Source organism: Zophobas morio, unplaced genomic scaffold (genome assembly GCF_036711695.1).
Source record: "Zophobas morio isolate AGI-343-1 ecotype UQ-CSIRO unplaced genomic scaffold, CSIRO_AGI_Zmor_V1 ptg000029l, whole genome shotgun sequence".
In the NCBI taxonomy this organism is placed as follows: domain Eukaryota; kingdom Metazoa; phylum Arthropoda; class Insecta; order Coleoptera; family Tenebrionidae; genus Zophobas; species Zophobas morio.
The window spans coordinates 635,652-655,639 of NW_026972134.1; the positions used below are offsets into that span (position 1 = coordinate 635,652).

The 19,988-nt window shown below is 32.4% G+C and overlaps 1 protein-coding gene across 2 annotated transcripts in view; it reads left to right on the plus strand.

The window, feature by feature from the left end:
* The window catches only part of LOC135137508 (E3 ubiquitin-protein ligase TRIM9), a 60,647-nt gene extending 42,617 nt beyond the window's left edge, over window positions 1-18,030 (plus strand). The window contains exons 5-9 of one of the 2 annotated variants that reach the window (XM_064067193.1): window positions 154-186; window positions 3,241-3,380; window positions 12,818-12,956; window positions 16,197-16,421; window positions 16,476-18,030. In XM_064067193.1, the coding sequence (XP_063923263.1) occupies window positions 154-186; window positions 3,241-3,380; window positions 12,818-12,956; window positions 16,197-16,421; window positions 16,476-16,768 (830 nt within the window). In that variant the 3' untranslated portion in view covers window positions 16,769-18,030. The remainder of the gene's footprint in view (window positions 1-153; window positions 187-3,240; window positions 3,381-12,817; window positions 12,957-16,196; window positions 16,422-16,475) is intronic. The other variant, XM_064067194.1, reaches the window with a different exon arrangement.
* Window positions 18,031-19,988: the final 1,958 nt, after the last annotated feature.

Here is a 19,988-nt window from a genome sequence, read left to right on the forward strand (position 1 = left end):
TAGGTTTAAAATTAAGAATTTTTTGGTTTTTATTAATGTTTGCATAAAATTTGAAAAAAAAAAAAATTCCGGAAGCTTACGCATTTCGTGAAAAAACTTCATCTACAGTATCTATGTTTTTAATTAAATGATAAATTTGCATTGTTTGCCCAGCGTACGTTGATGGAGAAGAACGAATGCCTGCAGGTAAATGCATGAAAAGCATGTTTATAATTATATATATTTTTTTATTTGGCATGGTCTCTGCTAATTACGAATTGAACAACTAAAGAAAGAATGATAGTACATATTATATTTTAAAGTGTGTGTTGATTTTGTTTTTTGTAAGGCAAAATATAGTGAAACAAAATTCAATACTTCATCGCACCTATTTAACACAACTATTCTACAGATGAGAGTTAACTACAAGTCACAAGCAAAAACTTCTAAAGAAAAGTCATTTTAAAAGCACACTACCCGCTTGTCTGTTATTGAATAACCTAAAAAGATTAATATTGTTATCTTGATCGGGTATTTTAAAATCGGCGTGAGTAACACTCAACAAATTATTTCTCAGTAACTCAAATTTACACGATTAACTATACAGCGATTATGTACAAAATTATTCCGACTATACTGAAACATGGATTTGATTAGATCCAAACTCTTTCAACATTGACTGGACTCGACGTGTGGTGGCGTATGGGTTTATTTCGTAACAATACTGTCACGATGATTGGTGATTAAAAATCGACGTGGGTAAAACTCAACAATTATTCCTTAATAGCTCGAATTTACACGACTGTGAGGTTTTTTTTCTCAGAACACAGGATAATTCATGTATGTTGGGTTGCATATGCATCCTCCACTAGATTGATTTGGACTTTTAAAAACTGAACGTAAGATCACATACGACTCGAAATAATTGAGGCGTAGGCTATGTCAACGATGACATTTACAGTAAAATTTTTTTCGAAATTGTTTTTGTAAAAAATTTTCTGTTCTTAAACTTTTTTACAATATCTTAACATGAAGAGAGTAATGCCAAATGTCAATGGCAATATCTTTGACATATCCTAAATCTCGATTAGATTTTATGTTCAGTTTTTAAAAGTCCAAGTCAATCCATTACAAGCAGGTATGCAACCAACTTAACATTAATTATCCTATGTTCAGAGAAAAAAACCTTACGGTGTAATTGTTAACAAGCAAATGTTAAATTTATTATTTATTTATTTATTTTTTTGTGTGTGCACATTGCTTACATGTAGACGTCGATTATTAAAATTATTTCACATTATGGAGCAAAATACAAACTTGTTTATTAACTATAATTATTTTAGAACCAAATGTAAAGTTTAATACAGTCTTGCAAAGTGTTAATTACAATAAAGTAGTTCGATTGACTCATTCATTAATTTTTGAGCCACCTGTATAAGCAAATCTAAAAAATATGAATGCAATGATAAATCACAAGTAAAAACTCATCATATTTTGCACATTTAAGATACGATTTGTTCAACAATATTTTGAGATGACGTCATCAATTTTTTAGGGAGGATGAAGAAATATATTTTGATCAAAAATTTACCATGTTTATGATAACTTTAAAACATCTCCAAGTCAAAACATTCGGTTTTACCGTTCCTGATTAAATCAATAAAATAAAATCACGCATTCATTAATTTTTTTGATTTACCCTTTATAAACATATCCAAAAAAATATTAATGGAAATGATAAATCACAAGTATAGACTCATCATATTTTAGATAGGATTTATTCGGCAAAATTTTGAACTAACATTATCAATTTATTGGAGGGGTTAAACAAATATATTTTGATCAAATATTTATTATGCTTTTGCGAATGCTTTAAAACACCTGCAAGATTTCAAAGCATTCGGTTTTGCAGATTAAATTTCAAAATGTTTTATAATTTAAATTTTTTTCATCATTAAAAAAATAGTATTAAAAAAAACTTGTTTTATAAGGTCATTGTTAACAAAACTACTACTAATAATATTATGGAAGAGGATAAAACATAGGTTATACTAATAATTTCATGGTTTAAATAAACAATCCGTGATAAGTGTAATGGATTCTGAGCAGTAATACCTTCGTCATGTTGTAACCATTCGCACTACGGTGCTTTAGTTTGTTGAATGCATGCCATTTCTTATACTCCTATTGTACTGTGTCACTTAATAATTAATTTCTCCTGTATGTAAAGAAACCTACAAGATTGTAACATGGTCTTCTACAATGGTCAAGGCGTGTTTGACAAAAATTTCAGGACAATCTAAATTGTAGTTTTTACATAAATGTAACACGTGCTTGTGCTTATGCCCAGTTGTAGTTAGTTATATTTAGATTGTTATCCAAACGTACGCAGGAGTAGAAGTGGGTGCCTACCAAAGGAATAATTTATTTGAAAATCAAACAATACGGACATCAAATCGTCACTGGCGTGTAGGTTCGCAAATAAGCATTTGCCAACCCCAATTAAGTTCAGAAAGATACCAAACAACTGCGCACTTTCAAACTTCAAAAAACTTGACAATTGACATATTACAGACTGATTGTGATTGTGAATAAAATAAATTACAAATCTCAATAATTTGTACGATTGTTGGCACATGTCATTGTTAGCCAGGCAGAAGCTTTCCTTTACAAATATTTCAAATAACGATGTAAATTCAACTTAATACATAAAATCAGGGTTCAGAAAATCTTGGACGTCGTTTTTCTGTTATTTTGAAAATTTTGATGTAGTGTATGCTTTATTTTCACTTAGATGTTCGAAGTTTAAAAGATTTGTCACGTCACATCCAGTGTCAGTAGTGTCAAAAATTACAAAGCTAAAAAACAAGGTTAAATACATAACAATGTTTCTCACTTTATGATAGTGGAGTGACATTGACGTCCAAGATTTTCTGGCCGCGACTATACAATAAAGCGATGACAATAACAACTATATTCATGAAGTCTTTATATACAGTGGCGGCGAAAATAAAGTAAGTGTACCTTTCAAATTTGTATAAACATTTAAATGTCATTGGATACCCGTGATAGATATGTATTCAACTTGAGTCCAATTTACACAACTAAATTTATTGAAAAAATCCTTTGAAGAGGCCTACTTTATTTTGGCCGCTCTGTACATATAAAAAAATATCAAAAGACAAAAAACTGATAGAGAAATTAGATGCTTATTGAACAATTTTAGCAACTTTTGGTCATAAAATTGGTTTTTTTCTACAGCACCAACTGCACCAACGATTATACCCGAAGAATGTAGTGCTGAAAATAACTCTGTTACGGTGGCCTGGCAACCTCCTGCTCAAAGTCATATTGAAGGTTATGTTTTGGAATTAGATGACGGAAATGGCGGCGATTTTAGGGTAAGTTTACTAGCATACTGTAGTAATTGATCAATTCAATTAAGTAATTCATCAATTCAATTAAGTAATTCATATATAAAGTAAATTATTCATTCTTTATTTAATAATATACATATAAATATAATATAATTATTATTTATACATATACTCTTATTTGATATTATGGCAGTTGTTTACGTTACAGGTGGGCTAAAAGCATTATTACCACAATTATAAACGTACTTTTGTTTACAACTTAGCATTAGCCGATTATTATAATGGTTCGGGTTAGTCCATGTGGAACACACAAAGTTCTGTCAACGAAATCTGATAAAAGTCTATTTAGATAAATAAATTAAAAAAAAAAATAATAAATCGATGACCTACTTTATGCTACTCACATTGAAGTGGGATAAATCGCAGACACTACTTGGGTCAATCAACTATTCTTCTAAGATTTCCACTTCAAAGCCAAACAGGAAACATAGCTTTGTCACAACTTCGCTGTTAGTGCTGAGGTAATGTTTACCGGCGAATTGCTTTAGTTGTGATTTACTTTGTTTTCAGAACTTGTTAAGCTGTGGTCACACAACTTGTCCACTGTGAAAATGTTTTTTACCATAAACATCACCAAATTTTGTAGTTTGGTGTTATACGTGTAGAACTGTGGACTTAAATATGCTACTGATTGCGCACGCCCCAAACCGGACGTCTTAAAAGAATAAAAGATTTAGGTTTCGTTGAGGTGAAATCTTCTTCCTGTGTCTTGTTGGGATTTATCATTCGATGTCCTCTAGTTCTTTCGGCAACATAGACTCATAACTTCAATGAAATATGTCTAGAAAGCTTCATGGAAGAAAAACAACATGTTTAACGATGGAGAGATGAGCATCATTTGCATTTTTCTGTAATGATGACTAAAAGAAAATATACTAATACCTAATATCTAATAGTAATGTCCGAATCTCCAGTAAAATAAAATAAATAAACTAAATAAATTTAGAAATGTAGAAATGTAGAAATGATAAAGTGCATGAGTTTATTGTGTTGAAATGTCATTTCAAGGTATTATTAAGCAACCCTGATAGAAAATATGCCACATGGTATACTTCTGTGTTTAGATATTTAATAATTCACAATGTAAGGTATAAGTCGCGTAAAAGACTGGTTAGAATTGTGTCACGGAATAGAAACACAATTCTGTTCTTGCCGGGCTGAGCGCTGGCTTTTTGTAGAGGTTGCCCTTCCTTCCCCGGGATCCGAATGGAGTTAAGAACCAATGGGCATGTCGTGGGTGTAATTTCGGAGATGCTTCGTATCGCACAGGCAGCGCCTTCGGAAGAATAACAGTAGACATGCATTTGCGCTAAAAGTCTGTATTTTTAACTTTATTACTCCAATTACTATTAAAAAAAAATATTTCAATAATCAAGTTTTGCAATTTATTTAGAAAATATTAACCTCCTTAAAAGCTGGAAATTTGTTTTTTTTTTAGTAGTCGTAGCGTACAAAATCGGTCCAGTGAGAAGAATTATTTTTTGTAACTTGCAACCCAAAGTACCAACCCACCGCAGGTAGCGACCCAAGAGAGGAGAGATTATGGTCAGTGTAGGGAGTCCCTCATAAAATGCAAACTTGTAAACAACACCAGATAAGCTTATTTATTTCCAAATGAAGAGTTCAGGGGAATAACGATCGAGGTCCATTTGTATAAAATAAATTGAGAAACCCACAAGGTTCATTTTAACACACCTTTTTATATTCTTTATAATGTTTTAAAAATGTATATATAAAATAAAATGTTAATGTCCAAATATAACAGTAAAAAAAATGCAATTGTTTAATCTTGTGTTCCAATATTGTATGAAAAATGAACTAAGTCCATTTTGAATGGTCGGTACTAAAAAGTTATTTATTTCAAATATAAAAAAAGAAAAAGTACTCGTCGAACTCGTCATCACTTCGATTGCTATCTACAAATGGTAATTCCGTGTAAAATGACTGAAACTCCTCCTACGCGAACAACTTCAGTTCTTGCAGTTGATCGTATTTTTTCCTAGACAAAGGTATCGAGGCAGAAGGTAACGCTTCAAGGTTAGATTTACAGATATAAGATACAGAAAAAACGAAAACGTTCCTTGGCATAAAAAAAAATTCAATTTAAAAAATGACGTCCTGAACGGACCGAACCACATATTAGGGGACCATTCTAAATGTGCAAATTATTTTTGTAAATAAAGTGTACAAGGAAGTTCAACAGTTTTGTCTGATAAATTTACAAAAATTTTACGTTGTATGAAAAATGTTATGCCGCTCTGAGCAGAGTCGCAAATTTATCATCTAGTTTTAAAAATGTAATAAGAGCCAGATAGCATTTACAGAAACGTTTAGTAATAAACAAATAACATGCCACAAAAAGAAACGTTCTTTAAAAAGAAAACAGCGCGCACAAAGTGCAGATTAATTATGGACATGTCGTCGCCTGAGAACTTGTTTGATCTACAGACCAGAGCGCACTCAGGCCAATATCGACTATAACCCGACTTTCGTTAGAGCTGATCTGATACACATCCACAACGAACAACTAACCCCTTTCGACCTGCTCGGACTTTACAACGAATAAGTGAACAAAGTTCTAGAACAGTGACAAAATTTACATTTCAAATTTTATTATAAATGGTAGAACGCTCACCAAAATTTGTCAGCAACAATGAAATGACGTAATCTCCAAATTTTACAGTAGTAGATGTAATTTAAATTTTATATCCTCCGTTTATGGTTTATGAATCCATATTCAGTTTTTACCTTAGATGTCAAGATTTTTGGAAAAAAATCAACAACATTTTCCAATTTATGGTAATTGGAAGCATGTTAAATCGTTAGTCAAGATTTATCCGCTGATGCTCCCTAGGAGTTGATGATGTCATCTTGGCAATTTTGTCGAATAAACGTTATTTAAATGTTAAAAAATAGACAATGGTACGGAGGTAATCTAAGAACTTCATGGCCACTTTCTCTTAATGTCTCGTCTACCAAATATCTTTTTTTTTATTCTTTCTGAAGGGTTTAATTAAACCCCACAACTGTTTCTTCGAAATTTTTTTGTCAAATTCAACACTATGTTTAAAGAGCCATTCCTGCATTTCACATTTTTTACAAGAAAAAGTGGGTGGTTTATCCAACTGAACCGAATGATACGGTGCATTGTCTAAAACCACCAGACATTTTTGGTTCAACTTTGCCAGAGCAGGAATGAACTAATTAACCACACAATTTTGAAAAATTGTCCCGTCCATCGTTTTATGATAGTCTCCATCGTTATTTTTTGAATTTAAAAAGTCGTTACAACCATCTAAGAACCCCGTTGAAAAATCCGCGTGGAGAATAGTAAACTTTGATCCTTCGCTTTCAATTTTGGTGGGATTGCTTTTTAGATCAGTATCGTGCACCCAGCGATGGATGGACGAACCATTTTGATAGATCCATGTTTCATCCAAATTCACGAAAGTCAAATTTTCACAAGAATTTAGAAACTGTAAATATGTTCTCAAAAAAGTAATTTTGGCTGCAACGACATGTTTTTGTTCACATAGAATTTTGCGACCATTTACTTCTCTGTGTTTATAACCCATTGCCAAATTTTTCGTTGCAGGTGAGAACAAAAATTTAAAAGATATTTTACAGCGTATTTCACAGAAAATATGTTCGCGACCCTCATAGCTACTTCTTCGAAAGAAAGATCGGGCCTGTCTTTTCGAAACGACAAAAAACATCTTTTTACTTCCCGAGCGTAAGCAAAGGAAGTATTGTAATCGAGTCCGTCGGCCGACTCTCTACTTTTACGTTTTCTCGATCTTTCATGACCCCTAGAAGACGAAGAAATAGGTCTCCCATTTCCGTCTGTCTGTCCGTCTGTCAGTCTGTCCGTCTGTCAGTCTGTCCGTCTGTCCGTCCGTCTGTCTGTCCGTCTGCCGTCCCGGATTTTTATTAGACAGATAATCTCCGAAAGTACTCGACCTATTGTTGTGAAATTTTGTACTTATATTAAGAATATCATGTAGATGGTAAAACGCTAACCAAAATTTGTCTAATCATCCCCACCACTAATGCGATGACGTCACTTCAAAATTGTACATAGTAAATGGGTTTTCAATTGTATAAAATAACATAGTCCCACACATGTAGTTTACAACTCCGAATCGACTTTTCACCCGAAACGTCCAGATTTTTGGAAAAAAAATCAAAATTATAAAACAACATTTTGAAATTTAATTTTTAATCTGCTAACCAGAATGCTTTGAAATGTTGCAGATGTTTTAAGGCTATAAAGAGCATCATAAATCTTTAGTCAAAAAATATTTGCTTATCCCCTCCAAAAATTTGATGACGTCAGCTCAAAAGTTTGTGGAATAAATCATATCTAAAATGTACAAAATATGATGAGTCTGTACTTGTGATCTATCCCTCCATTCATATTTTTTGGATTTGCATATACAGGTGACTCAAAAAAATTAATGAATGCGTAAATTTATTTTACTGATTTACTCAGAAACTACAAAACCGAATGCTTTGAAATCTTGCAGATGTTTTAAGGTTATAAAGAGCATAATAAATGTTTAGTCAAAATATATTTGCTTATCCCCTCCAAAAAATTGATGACGTCAGCTCGAAAGTTTGCTGAATAAATCCTATCTAAACTGTAAAAATATGATGAGTCTGTACTTGTAATTTATCACTCCATTCATATTTTTTGGATTTGCATATACAGGGTGACTCAAAAAAATTAATGAATGCGTAAATATATTTTATTGATTTAATCAGGAACTACAAAACCGAATGCTCTGAGATCTTGCAGATGTTTTAAGGTCATAAAGAACATAATAAATGTTTAATCAAAATATATTTGCTTATCCCCTCCAAAAACTTGATGACGTCAGCTCGAAAGTTTGCCGAATAAATCGAATCTAAAATGTACAAAATATGATGAGTCTGTACTTGTGATTTATCATTCCATTCATATTTTTGGATTTGCATATGCAGGGTGACTCAAAAAAATTAATGAATGCGTGAATTTATTTTATCGATTTAAGCAGGAATTACAAAACCGAATGCTTTGAAATCTTGGAGATATTTTAAAGTTATTATAAGCATGGTAAACTTTTGTTCAAAATGTATTTGTTCATTCCTCCTAAAAAAATTGATGACGTCACCCTTAAATTTTGCTGAATAAATCCTATCTAAAATGCAAAAAATATGATGAGTTTGTACTTGTGATTTATCATTCCATTCATATTTTTTAGATTTTCTTAAGAGGTGGTTCAAAAAAATTAATGAAGTCAATTTATTTTATTGATTAAATTAAAGGCAACACTTATTATTAGTATTACATTGGACCAACCCAATTTGGTAGACACAAAATTTGTTAAAGGAAAAACTCGGTTGAAACATAAGGGTAGCACGCTTATTTACATCGACTTTAACATTACAGACCTGCATTTGTTTTATGCGCTCACTTGGTTCCGCGAATGTGGAATAGACATGTTTATAATCAACCAATTGTGAATTTCACCGTCAAGAATTAAAATAAAACCCAATGTTTTATATAATAGGCGGAAGTCGAAGCAATAAAACCGACGGTCGTTTTGTTTATAGTTTCTCTGTTTGACTCTCACGTATGCTGTTACGCTTGTCATCTTAAATTAAGAATGTTTATACATAAACGATTTTCAGTTGCCTCTCATATTACTAGACAGCGGATTTCTGTCGGGCTACGTCACGATTATAGGTGAGGACGCGCTGGATCGCCGGGACTCAGTAGCGGGTGATAGATAATCACTGAATTTAATCGGTACTAATTCCATAAATATAATTAACGATTTATTAATCAAACGGCTAAGTAAATGAGAACGGGAATTAACAGCAGAGTGCAACGAAACAGCGTTATTCTAATCTCAAATAAACGAAGTGCAGTCCGTAACCGCAATGAATTCGCATCCCGTACGAGCCGTACCGAGTTTGGCCTTGCCTAGCCCGACAGAAATCCGCTCTCTACATATTACACACCGTCGCCGTATACGTGAGTAAATTGTTTCGTTATTTTATTGATGATAACAAATCAATATTCAAAACGACCCAATTCATTTTCCCGAAAATTTGGGAATACCATAATTTTATTCTTAGTATTACACTACATCTATCCCAACTGATATACGTGTCCTTGCAAAAATGTTGATGACGTCATCGCAATTTTTTTTTTAAATTCCCACTACAAAAATGTAATGAGAAAAAAAACACAATAGGCATGCAGTCGTCAAGTTTCCGACAGCGAGGGAAGTACTGTCTAAACTCTTTAGACCAATTTTTTTAATCCGTTGTGGTCATGACACATCGATAAAATGTGAAAATAGGGAGTCGCACTCTTAGATCATATAATAAAGAGATACCAATACTCAAACTGAAAGCTGTGACTAGACATGAAGCTATCTGTTGTCGTTTTCTTTGTGTGATCACCAGTGGCGGCTCCTCGGGGTGGGCAGGGTGGGCAATGCCCACCCTATTTGATTGTTTATGATACGAAGTAAAATATTGATTTTTTTTCTTTTTTAAAATATGTTATATGTATACACAATTATATGTATAATTATCGTTGTAAACATCATTTAAGCCAACGGATTTTCTTCATTACATCCCGCAGTTTCCGCAACTGAGAAATTGCAGTTGTAAAAAAGTGCATCAGATCTCGGCGTTATACGGTTCATGTGAGGATGGGCTAGTCCACCCTGGTCCACCCTCTTGTTTGTAAGCAACGACATACGTTCGGTTTTCTATGTACGTAATTGAGAGTAAAGAATTCGAAACGCGCGTCTTTGCATATCCGTGTTTTCTTGCTTCAAGCGGGGCAGGACGCCCTGCTGGCCTCAACGTATATCTCAAACGCTGCAGGTTCGATTCGATTCAAGGATTCAATAAATTAATTTCGATTTTTTTATTTCTTCTGTATTGTAAAAGTATAGAGGTAATTATTTTTACTACTCTATTGAAATATGGGTAAGGTAGTAAGGAAAATAATGTTATGCGAAAATTCTTGAATACTATTGTTATAGAAAAGAACAACACCATAATAATTAATAAATACTTTTTCATATCAAATGAAAATTTGTAATAACCATATTCTTGTGTTATGACACCGTGTAAACTTTATAAAATGAATTATAAATTTAAAAATTCGAATAACCAATGATGAGAATAAGTAATACATTTATTATTGCAGTACGTATCTGACATGTGTATTTTTTTATTATTACATATGGATTTTTGTTTCATAAATATAACTGTAGCAGAGTCAACAAAAGTTAAATATACGCTTAATTTATTATTTAATTCAGACTGTCCGCACAGGTTTGTTACGCGTTCGCTCTAGCATGGGTGGGCAAATCCACCCTGAAAATCGGAAGCACTCGGCATGGTTCGTCCTCGTCGGAGACACGACTCAATTCTCTGACTCAATTGAATTCAGTCAAATCAGAAACTGCATTGTGGATAGTGTATTTAATTATAAAATGTAGCTTATTCAAATTACCAAATAGTTAGGCGGGTACCAAAGTATGTACTTTCTAGCAATTTTTTTTTAATGGCAAATCCTACTGTAAGCTGTGCAAATAATATTAGAGAGGTGGTAAAGAAGGCATTAAAGACATCGAGTTTTTGTTTTTAATAAATAAATTCAGTAGTATGGAACTTGATATTTATGAATTATTTGTTTATAAATTAAGATCATGTCATCACAAACTCTCGTGGCAGTAATAAAGGCTTTAATCAAAGTTCGGACAATAAATATTAGGTCCCTATTGGTTGATCGGTAGTGAAACAACAAACAAAACTGTTGGAATTATCTGCTATTTAACATAAAATTAAATTACGAACACTTTAGAATTCCACAAGAAGAGCGATAAAAAATATATCGCTACTGCTTTACAAAAACATGACCAATCTGAATAAACGAAAATTACTTGGAAACGAAGTGAAACTATAGAAAATTCTCTTAAATTCGGCGTTTATTCGATATGATAATTTTCTTGGCTACACAAAAACATACATTTCGGGGACAAGATGAATCGCAAATTTCTCTTAAAGTAAATTCGATGATAAATTTAAAAAGTTTTTTGGAGGAGTCTTTGGTAATTAGTGGTCTTCTGAACGATTATTTTTGAATTATTTTTATTTTATTTGTTATTGTTAACTTTGTTAGTATTTTGAGAATTTATTTTTTGTTTCATTTGGCATTTTTAATTTTGCTTTTACAATAGTTTTCCAAATTGCTGCTTTTTCTAAGTGTAGCTTATCTCAAAGGTTTAAAATTTAATGTTTTCTCGTCATGTTATTTCAAAATCTTTACATGTTGGGATCATTATTTGAGTTTATAGTTCTATAACCTAACAAATCTATTTATGTGCTGAACCTTTTTTTTGCTCCTCTTTCCTCTTCTAGCAAGAGTCTTCGACGTTCTCGTTGGTTCTTGCTGACCTACATTGTAAGTAACATTTATAAAATAATATATATGTAATATACATAAAATATTTGTTATATTATATTGATTGACATGCAGCACCAAAACAAAAACACGTTCTCACAAAAGTGATTAATTATATATATGTGTATATTTTTTTTTCATACATGTTATAACCTACCTATAATGCTTTGCCCACCCATCAAAAATCACCACGAGCCGCCACTGGTGATGACCACATCTTCATCTTTGTTATATATGTATTTCACTTCCTTCCTTGTACCGCACCAGCGCAACAAATCGTTTTTGACAGATGTTTCTTCTAACCTCTCTTTCGCGTTCTTGTAAGAAAAACAATTTTAGAATTTAGAACAAAGATCCTATTTTAGGTGATCTAATCATAACGGATCACAATCGCCGTCAACATCTTTTATACGAAGTTAGTTCAGACATACTTTCTAAAATTGAGGCGCGCAAAATTCAAATAGAGATCAGGCAAGGATAGCTTCATTATAATCCCTCTGTGCACAAGAGAGATGTGTGACAGGAGGATGTCGTCACAGGCTCTCCTAGGGAAAGAACACGGCGTGTTGGTATCTATTTATTATATGATCTAAGGTCGCACTTTGGTCTCGATTACAACACTTCCCTAGGCTACGCGCGAAACGTGAAACTTGAACCAAAATTGAGTGTAATTCGTCACATACGAACGGGGTATATCGATCTGACTTTTTTTTTAATGTAAACAAATTGATTACGTTATATCGTCAAAATTAAGTCTTCATTTTTATCCATATTGCACTTGGTACTTAACTTTATCATGATGCATTACTATGTATAGGAAGGAATCAATAGACAAGGAAATAATAAATTATTGTAATGAATTGGTGCAGTCTGCTTGATACTGTTAGTTGTAATATTAACTGAATCGCTTTTCTTTTCTTTATTTCAGGAAGTATATTGCGGAATTGAAACAATATGTACAGTTGACGGACTTCATTTTCACTGCATGTACAACGCAAGAGTCAAGGCTTTCAACAGTTCTGGTGAAGGGGATTATAGTGAACTGATAGGGCTACAAACAGCAGAAGGTAAGCTTGGGTTGGTGACATAATTCTTTTTGTTAATATTTGTTTACTATAATACTCGTATGGGCAGTTCCGTCACATCTGATGATACAGAAGACATTTACTACTTTATTATCTTTATTTTACACCTAAAGTCGACGCAAAATAAAAAAAGAAACAGGAAAAAATGTATGTGTCTCTGTAACGGAATACCAATAATTTCACCTATCTTAAGTTGTCAGCCTACTAATTGCCATCAAAGTTAACATTTGAATTTTAAAACTCCACAGGCAAGAATTGTTTCCTCGCCAACAGTTTGGGTTAATCACGGTAAATTAGGATTGAACAGTGAGTGAGCTTGTAAATATATAATATCTTTTCTTCAACTTTTTTGAAACATTCTTATTTAACAGCGTTAACGACAGAATAGTTACTAAAATAAATTACTAAATTCCACGTTTACAATTAAAAAACTACAATTACATTGTGGACATTTATGAAGGTCAACCGCCAAGTGTTTTTTTTTTTTCATTGTACGTCGATAAAATACATACATACATTTTTTCATACACTGTCTTAAGAATTTTTTTTTTCTTAATTTTGTGTTTTAGTAATTGTGAGTAGGCATTCTGCGTCACTTAGATGACACAACTTACACAACATGCAAGTTCAGAAATTTCCACGAAACTGTTAAAAGATCTAGATTTCTAGATTAAAATGAGAATCCCTGCGATGACTTACATCAAATTTAATTATTATTTCGATAATTTAAAAAAAAAACCGTGTCACTCGAACTATAACTATAAAAGGCACTTAAACTACATTACAAATCGTGTTTTTAAATTTATAAATATTTATAGCATGAAACTTTTTCAAAATTTCATAATATGAACAAAACAAAATATTTTTCATAATTGATATAGCTAGTTCAAAAAAAAATCATCCCTTATTGTTAAAGAGCGGTTTATATGCTTAAAAAAAAGCAAAAATAAGCCCTCAAATAGGCGATAAAAATGGCAAAATAGGCGCTTATGAAAATAAATTTTACGCAACGTCTGGTTTTCTTTGAGATCTACATTTATTTTATTATGTTACATAATCAGTGATCCTAATCTTTGTTAAAATTTGCATAACAGATTGGATACTTTTCTAAATTTTCGGCAGAAAAATGTTTCCTTTTATCTGTTAGGACATTTTTATACCTAGATAAGGATCTCTCAACAACACACGATGTTAAAGGAGAGTATTTACAATGAGAAATTTCAGTGGGTTTAATTTTTAAATCTTTTTCTTCATTTTCGCCTTGTAATACTTTGCTGACAAGTTTAAGCTCTTTGTACCCACTACTTTTTTGTAAAGTATCTTGGAATTTTTTAAATGCCATTTCACCTACTGTCTCCGAGATATCTTCCAATTGTTTATGCAATTGCTCTACTATCTCCACAGACTAACTTAAGGTCTCTTAATGATCTCTAATATAGATACTTGTTTTTAAGATGGTAAAATGGGCCAAACCCAAATTATGTTTGAGATGCTTTTGTTGGAAATAGTATTGAGCATCAGCGATGCATTTCAACACTGTGGAGTCAAATTCCATAACAACCTAAAAGGTTTCATTTAATTTAGAACAGCAAAATTATGGATAGCAATAAACGAACCTTTTTTATATCGTCCAAATGGTCGTAATGATATATTGCCGCTTCATTCCATGAACCCCGTCTCGTCAGAACAAAATTGAATACTTTGAAATCTTGCAGACGCTTTGAAGTTATTGTAAGTATGGTAATTTTTTAATCAAAATATATCTGTTTATCAACCCCAGAAAATTGATTACGTCTTCTCAAAATTTTCCCGAATAAATCCTATCTAAAATTTGCAAAACAGGATGTGTTTGTACTTTTAACTTATCATTGCATTCATATTTTTTTTTGCTTGTACAGGTGGCTCGAAAAAAATAATGAATGAGTCAATTTATTTTATTGAATAAATCAAGCATTGCATAACTGAATACTTTGAAATCTTGTAGACGTTTTAAAGTTATTGTAAATATGGTATATTATTAATCAAAATATATCTGTTTATTTCCCCAAAAAAATTGATGACGTCATCTCAAAATTTTGCCGAATAAATTCTACCCAACATGTGAAAAATTAATGAATGAGTCAATTTATTTTATTGATTAAGCCAGGAACTCCATTGGCCCAGAAAATTTGGAGAACACAATACTGTTATTTTTAGTTGGTATTACACTGCACCAATCCAAGTTGGTATACGTGCGTATTCAATGCGAAAATGCTTGTTTTGACTCGTTAAAGTCGAATGTTGATAGATTGAATTGACACACCTTGTTAACAAATAACACTTTACTTCTCTTACGCTTACAGTACGAACTTGAACTTCGGAATGTGGGTTCGTAATGGTCGTTTTCGGTACTTAGACCGACTCACAAAATGATGGGGGTGGAGCTTACGACCCTTCTACCTGGAAGGGTCTACTCATTGTTGTACATAGATTGTACAATGCTGAATATGTTTTATTGTACTTTAGGTGCGAGGAACCAATTTTTTAGCTTATACCGGCTGATTTAAAAAAAATTAATAAATAATGGATTTAACTAATACTCGTAGGAGTTATAGTTAAAAAAATAGAATTCGCAAAATCAAATTTTACTATTTGTCAATGAAACTAGGTTTATTTGAGTGTACTTCAGTAGAAAGTGAAGTCCTATATAAATAATTTGTTTCCATTTTTTTATTACCATTATAATTGTTATTGATTAATCGTTCTAATAATAGTAAAGTTGTTCTTTCAATACATAATACTTAACGGGATTCTTGAAATATTGCTTGCATCCCTTGAGGTTTTCTGTAAAAAAATCTAAAGTTTAAAATAAATATTGTTACGATATACGGGTATTTAAAATCGGCGTGGGTAAAACTCAACAATTTATTTCATAATACAAAACTACACGACTGACTATACATAGATAATGTACAAAATAATTCCGACTGGATTGGAATAAATTTGACCAGTTCTTCTGGAGTGCCTATCGCGACTTCCGCTTCCATGCTTTTCTTTAGTCGAACGCCGCTGTGGGTGATGATGAGTCAGCGCCGTTCATACTAGAAAACCCATAGGCGTCGTATGGGTTTATTTCGTAACAATATATTTATAAACAAAGGATATGAATTACTTATAATGGATCTTGTACCTACTGTAAATTATAATTCCGCAAAATATTTTTAAATCGTGTTTCTATTATAGTTGCATGGTTCACATTCGATCCAATATTATCAGGACCAGGCCTTCAGTATTCCGAAGATAATACTACAGTGACTGGTGAAGGATGGGAACATAGAGTAGCATTAGGTAGTGTTGGATTTAGTCGCGGTGTACATTACTGGGAATTCACTATAGATAAGTATGACGCTGACACAGATCCTGCATTTGGGGTTGCGAGAATAGATGTTACTAGAGATAAAATGTTAGGTAAGTACAATTTGAAAAACTGCTTTATAGGTCAATATACGTGAAAAATTTTAGGTAAAGATGATAAAGGATGGTCCATGTACATAGATAAACAGAGATCGTGGTTCCAGCACGCAGGGGGTCATGAACAAAGGGTTGAAGGTGGCATATCAGTTGGTTCAACCATAGGCGTACTTTTAGATTTAAATCACCATATTTTATCGTTTTACGTAAATGAAGAACCGCAAGGAGAGGTAGCATTTAGAGATTTATATGGCGTGTTTTATCCAGCTATTAGTATTAATCGAGGCGTAAGCGTAACTTTGCACACTGCCTTAGATCCTCCATCTGATTCTGAAGAAACCTGAATTTTCCGCATCGACAATTAAATATTAAACGCACGGAGCACAACAAAAGATGTATTTTCCTTTAAATAGTGTAGTTGACATTGGAGAAATATTGGATGTGACGCAATATTTTTTAAAGATTTTTTTTTAAGTGTTAAGAAGTCCTAATGTCATTTTGTTAAAGTACTTATGGTATGATAATGGCTTAAATGAGTTTCTGTAGTTATTGTTTGATTTATATTTATTTATCACAGAAGAACATTATACGTAAAACAACGTTGTTGACGTTTCGATTCGTCAGTAACAATGTTGTACAGAATTTTTTCTAGTCTGAGCTAGTTGTTTGTTCAAGCTTTGTGACGCATTCTAAAATTCAACAAAAAAAAGAACAGGGAAATCTCTAAATTATAGCAATTAGCAAATTACAATAAAAAAAACAGCAGTGTTGGCGACGGCAAAATATTGTACACCTCTTTTGCGATATGCTTGTGTAAAGTAGTCCAAGAACTATAAAGTTATATGACCATCATAAAAGTAGTTGGCCTTAAATAAGTACCCCCTTTGTGTGGCTATTACGCACTTCATTTGAAAGCCGATTAACGGAGTGGTGGATTTAGATAGTTAGTGAAAGCCGCCCCTGAACGAAACGACAACAGCCGGTCGAGCTGCATTGGACACGTTATTTACGACGCTAAAACTTTTTTTATTGTAAACAACTTAACTTCGACATAATGGGATAATTTTATCATGGCCATATAACCTTATAGCTCTTGGACTACTTTACCTGCATATACATCTTAATTTTTTTGTTTTAGTGGTAAAAGCTGTAATAGATGCTGATCTGGCTTACAAAATTAAATTTATATTGCAGATTTCAAAATAATTAAAAATTAAGATGTTAGAAATTTTAAATAATAAGGTTCTTTTTGCAGATGTATTTCATAAATAATACGAAATGTAACAATGGAATCGAAGGTAACTATTATTTAAGCAGTTAATTTCTTAAAAAAAAAAACAGGATTTTAAAATTCCAAAGAAAATGTTTCTCTTGTGTGAACTATTGCCAATGGTTTACTATTTTTACAGTTCCATTAGTATATGCTGCATACAAACAATAACGTTGATAAGCATCATGTTAAATACCGCAAAACTTGAACCTTTTTGCAGTTCTGTTCAAACGTTTTAATAATTTGTAAATTCGTAACTGTAATTCGTAGTTAATAATTAACCATGCTTGTAATATTTCACGAACACATAAAGCAGGATTAAAATTAAACAACATATACAGATGGTGTGATTTCAATTCAAAACAATTTCATCCGACTTTCATTGGTGTATTATCCTTGCGAATTATTTTATAGCGAACGTATAAAAAAGGAAATTGTGAAGTTCTTAAATTGTGGAAAAAATAGAAATTCGAAAAAAAGTAGTCCGTTTACTGGTCGGAGACAAAAGTTTGGAGACGGAATGAAGTAACCAGTTTTAAACCTTTTAACCCAATTTTAAACATAATTTTAATATTCAAAATTTGTTGGTATCGTTTTATCTAGGTTCAAAACGTTCACCTAGACGGTAACTAATTCATTTACCGTCGTATAAGCCGCAGCAACCAGTAAATGATGAAAAATTCAATTTCTTTGTTTCCCATACCGGCTTGATTTTCTCGATTTTAATCCTTCTTTTTTTTAACGTTAACGTTTAGTCCAGCAAATGTCATTTTCAGATTAGAGGAATTACAAATCTTTTTAATCCCTCAAATATCACATGAGGAATTAATAAAATGTTGATCCTCTTCTTGATCAATAATTTAAAAAATACCAATACAGATTACTCAATAACTTTATTAACATGTGTGGAATCGGAACAATAAGAAATATTTACAGTGTAGTTATAAAAATATTTTTTTAGGGGGCCAAAATTTGAACGATTGTGAGCTGACATGAACGAAGTCTTGCTATCATCATGTGTTCTTCGTTAAAATTGCCCAGATAAGAACGATTACTACTTTCATTCATGTTGTTATTTTCGTTTGATGAAAAAAATCTTTTTGGAATTTTTTTTTTTTGCCAAGTTTGTTCGACGCAACGGTCGATGACTTCCAACCACCGTGGTTCTTAAGCTTAAAAAGACCCCCACTGGAGATGAGTGATAACAGTGACCACAGTAACCGTTCTTTCCCAATCACAGTGAATTCAGACTGTGTTTGTGTCACGCTTTCGGCTTTCGACAAGTAAAATAATAAAATGAAGGCCAAAAATAAAACTGTTATGAAAATAATATAAAATTAGAATTCACCACATTGATTGTTTCATATTGATAGATAATTAATAATTTTAAAAAGGAAAATCATGGTCACCGTTATTTGCCGATACCGGTTACAGTCACCAACAGAGAAAGACGGATCACCGACAAGGAAATATCGCGCATCTCTAATCGTCCACCAGCGTCCACTAAAAATATTCGCAGGGCACCAACGAAAACAGTGCCCTGTATATAGCGTAGAAACTAATAGTTCTAAAAATTTTGAAATTAGGCGAGAAAATTTTGAGAAGGTATTTTTTCCAATGGGTTATTTGGTGCATTTATTTTCTCGGTAATTTATAAATAATCGTTTGTGCTGTCTGTTGTAGTCCTTGTACAGTCCCAAATCGACTTCTTTTGCTCATCACAATGGTAAATACTCGCAATTTTTTTGTCTTAGTGTCAGAAACACTAAATACAAGGACGAATCCTCTGTCCTCCATACGATCTATTTCCATTCTCAACAGTTCGTCTGTTCTGCAACCTCCACCGATACCCAGTAGCAACCTACAAATAGAACAGTGTGTTTTAGACTGCCAGGTAAAATAGAATTATATGATCAAACCTTTATTAGCAGGGATTTATTGTCAGGGGTTTCACACAAAAATTTGTTGACCTCCTCACCAATGAATATTTTCGATTTTTTCGTGATAGTTTTTTCAAGAAAGTTAGAACTGTTTGAAACCTACATAAAAGCAATATTACAACGAGCTATAAGTACTAATTATAATCTTCAAACCAAAAAAATACGCAAGTTTCAATAAGTTTAAATAAAACTCAAGTGGCTTATTTATGAAACAGAAGTGTTAATAGTACTATTTTGCACAATCGGTCTTTTTTGCTACTTAACCATGGATACGATCAACGCAGTAAGTTGTATCTAAGGTACTTACTGCCCACCTTATTTTCAATCGATTCTTCTGCGTAATTTTCGCTACAC